General features: G+C 34.7%; 1 protein-coding gene across 3 annotated transcripts in view; it reads left to right on the top strand.

Annotated features, from left to right (window-relative positions):
* Positions 1–355: 355 nt before the first annotated feature.
* Positions 356–6,000, top strand: part of PKP4 (plakophilin 4) — a 61,347-nt gene continuing 55,702 nt past the window's right edge. For 2 of the 3 annotated variants that reach the window (XM_010018943.1, XM_010018941.1), the window contains exon 1: positions 361–489. In XM_010018943.1, the coding sequence (XP_010017245.1) occupies positions 361–489 (129 nt within the window). Of the gene's footprint in view, positions 490–6,000 lie in introns of all 3 variants that reach the window. The other variant, XM_010018942.1, reaches the window with a different exon arrangement.

Below are 6,000 nucleotides of genomic sequence, written 5' to 3'. Positions count from 1 at the left end.
AAACTGCACATGTGGTAATCTTTTACTGATCCTGGGTGTACTTAATTTTTAACAGTAGCATTTTTCACATATCTTGGGTTTTGCTACTTCTAGTAACTATCACAAAATAGTGTTTTAAGAATAATCTTTAACATTGTGCAGCCTACTTGCTGCAGTCATGTTCTGTATGCAATTCTGATTTCAACTTATGAAGGTGAAGCAACATACATGATATTAATAATATGAAGGTCTCTGCTAATTTGGTTAAGTTTGGAAAGGTTTTAGAAAAAAGATAAGAGAATTTATAATCCTAAAACTTGAATTTTAAACATCACTGGCTAAAAATGTAAACTGTTTTAAAATATTGTTATTACAGGCAAAATGCCAGCCCCTGAGCAGACCCCAATGGTGGAGGAGGGGCTGCCACAAACAACACAGGAAGCTTCCACAGGCCCAGGCATGGAACCAGAGACCACTGCCACTACCATTTTGGCTTCTGTAAAGGAACAGGTACATTGCTTATTTTCAGAAATTCAGTATGGATTGTGAGTTAACCATTGTCTCTTATTGCATTGCTGGGGAAAAAAGTCATTGTTTCTAAACATAATTGTTTCTATAGTAGCATTAGTATAGTATATTTTGTATAGCAGAATGTTAGAATCTGAATATAAAAGGTTCATTTTAATTGCACTGAACAGTGCATCATTATGGTATTCTGTTGGAATGTATGCACTGTTGTTGTAAATCAGACTTGAAATGCAGGTTTATTGTTGAAAAAAGAAAAGCTAGTGTAGAATTGACACAACATTCAGAACCAGTCTGTTCTGTGCCTTCTGTAAAGTTGTGTACAGTATTATAGAAATCTGTGCATAAAGATTTGGTATGGTTCATTTTATTTTGTTAAAGAATGGGGTTTAAACTTTGAGTTTGGTTTCAGTTATCAATACCAAGGTATTTTAAATCTGCAGCACATTCACAGACGTGTATGTTAGTGTCTATAAGGAAAATAAAACTGTTTGAAATCAATCTCAGCCTTAATTCGTAAGGATCATTCAAGGTGAAAAAAATTGTAGCTTTACAACGAAATATTCTAACTGAAGATGGTGGGTTTGTTTTTGTGGTTTTGTTTTTAAAGAACACAGAGAAGTGGCAGTTTGGCTTTCATTGTCAGAACTAGAAATACTGATCATCTTGACTTAATATGTAAATGTAACATGAATTTCAGAATAAATCTGCTGGCTTGGTTTCAGAACTTCTTTTAAGATAAATCAGTACTTGATTCAAGATATTAACTACGAATGCAAACTTGATGTATTAGTAATCATATGTTGCCCCATATTACATTGGTTTTTTTGAAGGTGAGAACTAGATTATATTATCTTGGTATCAACAGATTTCATACCCACAGAATCTTAATTCTTAAATGAAAATTTTCTGCAGGATGATGAAATTTGGACCATTATTTTTATGCCTAAATGAATAATTTCAAAAGTATTTCAAGATGATAATATCAACCTTAATAATTTCTTAGTGATATTAAAACTAATATTGAATCCTTCCCAGACAAAGGATATTAATAATGCTAGAGGCTTTTGAGATATGAGTACTCAGATGAGTTACAGTGTTATTAAGTCAGTTCTCATTCTCTGAGACAGTAGTTTGCCTTGTGCCATCTTAGCTTATCACAAATGTCAATTAGAACTCATTTTCTTAAAATAACCACAAATGTGCTTTAAGTTGGTCTGTTTTATTTTGCAGTTTACAAAGCACGTGTTTGTAATGTTAGCTTAGTTGATGAGCAGTACTGCAATTAATAACAGTGCTGTAATTGCTGGTGATCACCAGCCAGTAACCCTACTGCTGTGATTACTGTCTGGAATTGCTTTTGTGCAGCTTTGATGTGATAGTGATTGCTTAAACTGAACGTACAATTACAACAGTATTGTTTATAACAGGTTGATACAGAAGTATGCAGTAAAAAGGCGTTTGCTAGCATTCCCTTTCCTACCCAAGAAATGTTTTTAATTTTTTATCTTAGAGAAAAAATGATAATGGAATATTTCCTCATTTTAAAAAGGAGGCTAAAACCTCTTCCCCTTTCCATTCATAAAAAGACTATTAAATATGTGGACCATTAAGTAACCCACGTCTGATGAAAGGAAAAGATAAAATGAAAGTTGTGTTTAATAGTGAAACACAAACTTCAGGACCGTAGCCTAACTTTAATGTACAGACCCATTAGAATGAATACAAAGAGGAAAAAGATGTAAATTGTACTTCACTCTTGAAAGTGATAATGTGAAAGAATTAAGAGCTGAACTATTGCTTTCTGGTATTTTTTTCTGTTGATAATTATTAGGGACACTGACATGTTCAACACCCTTCCTGTACGGCAGGAAGCCCAGAACAGAATATTTTCCAGTGCAGTTATTTACTTTATTAAGCTTGAACAGAAACTACTATGCTGTTTGCTATGGCCTAGCTTCCTTTTGTACAGGAATCTCTCTCTATTTGTAAAATAGAGTTGCCACACCTTAACTTAGTTACTTCAGAAACACTTATTACAGTGGAAACACAATTCAGAAGAGTCTTTATTATTACCAGTCAAATTGTGCAAGATTTTGTCTTAATAAAGACTTTAAAAAATTACTACAGTAGCTCTGAATTACATAAATTTATTGAATGACTTTGTTAAGCTTTCAACAGTAGTGACATAGATATGATTATATAAAAAGTTGCAGCAATTAGTCAATGAACCCTACAAGCCACTTTAAATAAACTGTACATTTATTTCTTTTTCCTAGGACCACAAATCAGTTTAAAGCGCCATTTTTTTACCAAACTAGAGGATGTCCCCTGAAGTCTGAGCATTCTCTCATAGAGACAAAATTGTCAGAGCTGTGTGAATTCCCCTTAATTGTATTTTAGGAAAGAAACATTTCAGTTTACTTTTAGTGTTATGAAATAATATGTGCAGAACAAGTGTAATCTGTGAAGACATTTGGATTACTACAGTTTTGAGCTTTTCTAAAAGCTCAAGTTTTGTTTTAATGTGAAAACACATCCCTAATTAGCATAAATAATGACACTACCACCACAACCACCACTGGCTTTCATTGAGGTAGAGGAGATAGATAGTTCTTTAACCAGGTTGAGTTACTCTGCAAATATGCTACTGGATATACTTTTGGATTAAAATCAAGAGGCGGACTGACTCTTACTGGTATAAGTTGTATCTCTAGTAGAGGAATTCCTTTTTGAATGCAGGGAAATCCTAAGGCTAACTGTAAGAAAGTAGAAACATATTTTGGTCTTTTTTCTTTTTAGTAGGTTGTAGTTTTGGGGTTGGTTTTTTTTGAGGGTTCGGGAGGGGATTGTTTTCCTTGGGTTTGTTTTGGAGATAGATTGTTTGGGGAGGGGTGGAGGGGTGTTGTCCAAAGTATGTATCTCACTTCTAAAATGTATCAAAGTTTGCATGCTGTAATGGATAGAAGTATCTTAGGAAATGCTGAAACAAGTTGTAAGTAAAACTGAAGTATTACAATATATGTATCTATATTTCTGAATCCTAGGGGAATATTGACATAAAAGTTTTGTTGATTTCTTAACCATATTAATACTTTATCAAGCATTTTCATACTAAAATAACATGTTGTTAAAAATTCTAGGGACATCATCATGGCGGTAACTTTTTGGGGGGTTGGAATGTAGGGACAGCTAGTTGCCAGGAACTCCAGATAGGTTGCTGGAATTGTTCTTACTTTACCATGTGCGAGCCATAAACTACTGAACTGGGAGTGGATTGCTGCTGAACTGGCAAGATTAAATGGGATCATTTGGAACTGTGAATTTCCTGCTTAGCATGTTAGTTTTCCTTTTCAGTGATTGGGCTGAGAGAAAAGGTCTCACAGGAAAAGCTGCCCTTTGATCCAGTTCTCAAAAGTAACGTGAATATACTGGGTTTAATTTCTTTGCTAAGAGAGAAACACTTGCACCAGTGGCAGGGTTTTGGGTTTGTTTTTTTAAGTTTCTTTGTTCTCTGGACAGTTGTTCTTAACACCTAAAGATGGATCACTTTTCACCTTTTCTTTTGTAAATAGGTGATAATAGAGTAGGAGTGACTGGATATGCTTTCAAGTGAATAGTCGTAAATTTCTTGGGTTTTCCTAAGTGTTCTCCTGGCAGTATTCACTTCTGTTCAACACTTCAGCAAAATCTCTTCCTATTATATGAATGTATTGAACCATAGCATATACTCAGAAAGTGTGCTCTTTTTCCCCTTCTTTGTGGTTTAAGTACCAAATTCTTCACATAGTTGATGTTTTTTATAGGGTTTGTGGGGCAAGAGGTGAGGGTTAAAGGATAGGGGGAGGGGGAATGCAAAACGTGGGTTTTTTTTCAGATGGAAATGGAGGAAATTATTATTGAATTATTAAGCATTATTAAGAATTGTTATTTAAACATAAATGACGTTAAACGTTGCTTTAAAAACACCTCTACTAGAATGACAGTATTTTAATACTAAGTTTGGGAGATTTCTTTGCCAATTCAAGTTATTAGTGCTTTATATCAAGTACTCTGTAATCCAACTGTGTGGGCACATGGTTTCAACAAGATACCTGAGAAAAGACTTATTAAATGCACTTTCAGTAATTAGGCACAAACATGAAACAGTCTCACTCTGAAATGCTGATTTGAATGCATCTAGTGATCAGTTAGGTGGATAAATGCGTATCAGTTCTGAAATGAAGGCTGTACTCTTTATTAAATAGACTTTCAAGCTTTGAAACAAAAATCCTTGTCAACATTTTCCGAATGACTGGAGGAACTGTTTTGTGGCAGTTTTTTTCTAAGTCTCTTTATATTGTGTTCAGTTGCACAGGTTGTTCTTTCCTATTTAATCCCAGAACTTTGAAGTTTACTGTTTCTGCTGTTTACGAGAATTACCAGTTTTGGTGAATCAAGTCTGAGAAGTCCACTTCCCAAGGCTCTTATTCTAGGGCAAAATCTATGCCACTCCTGTCTCAGATGAAACCACTAACTCATTTCCTTAATTGAAATTCTGTGTACTCCTTTACTCATATGAGGGTCTAGAAATTGATTTCTTCTTGCTAGCATGTACTGTTAGGCTTCTGAGGAGAAACTTCTCTTGAAAAAGAGTCTCTCTAGAAGTGTGAGTACCCTTGAAATATGGTGCAGTATTTATACCTTTTGTAAGACTTTTATGCTTATATTACCAGCCTATCTACTACATAGCAACTGAGCTCAAATCACCAGCTGGCATTACAGTGCACTTAGCTTCAGCACCAATTTATAAAACCTTGCATTGTAACAAACAGTTCCCGAGGAGGATGCTGCCCAGGTATGGTCAGCAAATACCTCAAGTGGCTTTCCTTCTTTCTACCATTAACAAAGAGTAAGCTTTCTATGAATTGCTTAAATTCTGATCCCTCATCAGCTAGAACAGCACTAAACTGCTTTACCAGACTAGTGAACAATGCAGGCATAAAAGTATTAAGGGCTTTAATGGTCTACTGCTGTTGAATACGGAGTAAGTGTGATCAGCCAATAATTGTAGCTGTGTCATTCCACATCCTGTAATCTGTGATTCTCTTTACCCTGTCCAATTTTTTATCTTTTGTCTTCTATTTTGGAAGATACTGAGACACTAAAAGCATGCAAATGCAGTTGTGTGCGTGAGTAAACTTTATTTTTACAGAAAATGTTAAGGTTGATCTATCATGGTTAGTTAAAAGTACAGTTGTTTTTTTTTCTCAGTTTCTGGTAGAGAATTAGATATTGGGTCACTACAGTGCGATATTCATGCTGGAAAAATAAAGTTACTCAGCGTGGTTTTCAGTAGTCAGTTGCTTGATCTAGCTCCGAATTAGAGCACGCGGAAACAAGTAGAACTCTGCATAGGTCAGTGCAGGACGTTAATGTAAAGAAGGTATAAATGAATTTAATTTGTTCTTTTTGCTGTTGCACATTTGTATAATAAAAATGTCCAGAATATAATTG

The sequence above is a fragment of the Nestor notabilis genome, unplaced genomic scaffold, assembly GCF_000696875.1.
Source record: "Nestor notabilis isolate BGI_N333 unplaced genomic scaffold, ASM69687v1 scaffold5347, whole genome shotgun sequence".
NCBI lineage: Eukaryota > Metazoa > Chordata > Aves > Psittaciformes > Psittacidae > Nestor > Nestor notabilis.
Note: the sequence above shows the minus strand (reverse complement) of the source record. Positions and strands in the feature narration are given on the sequence as shown.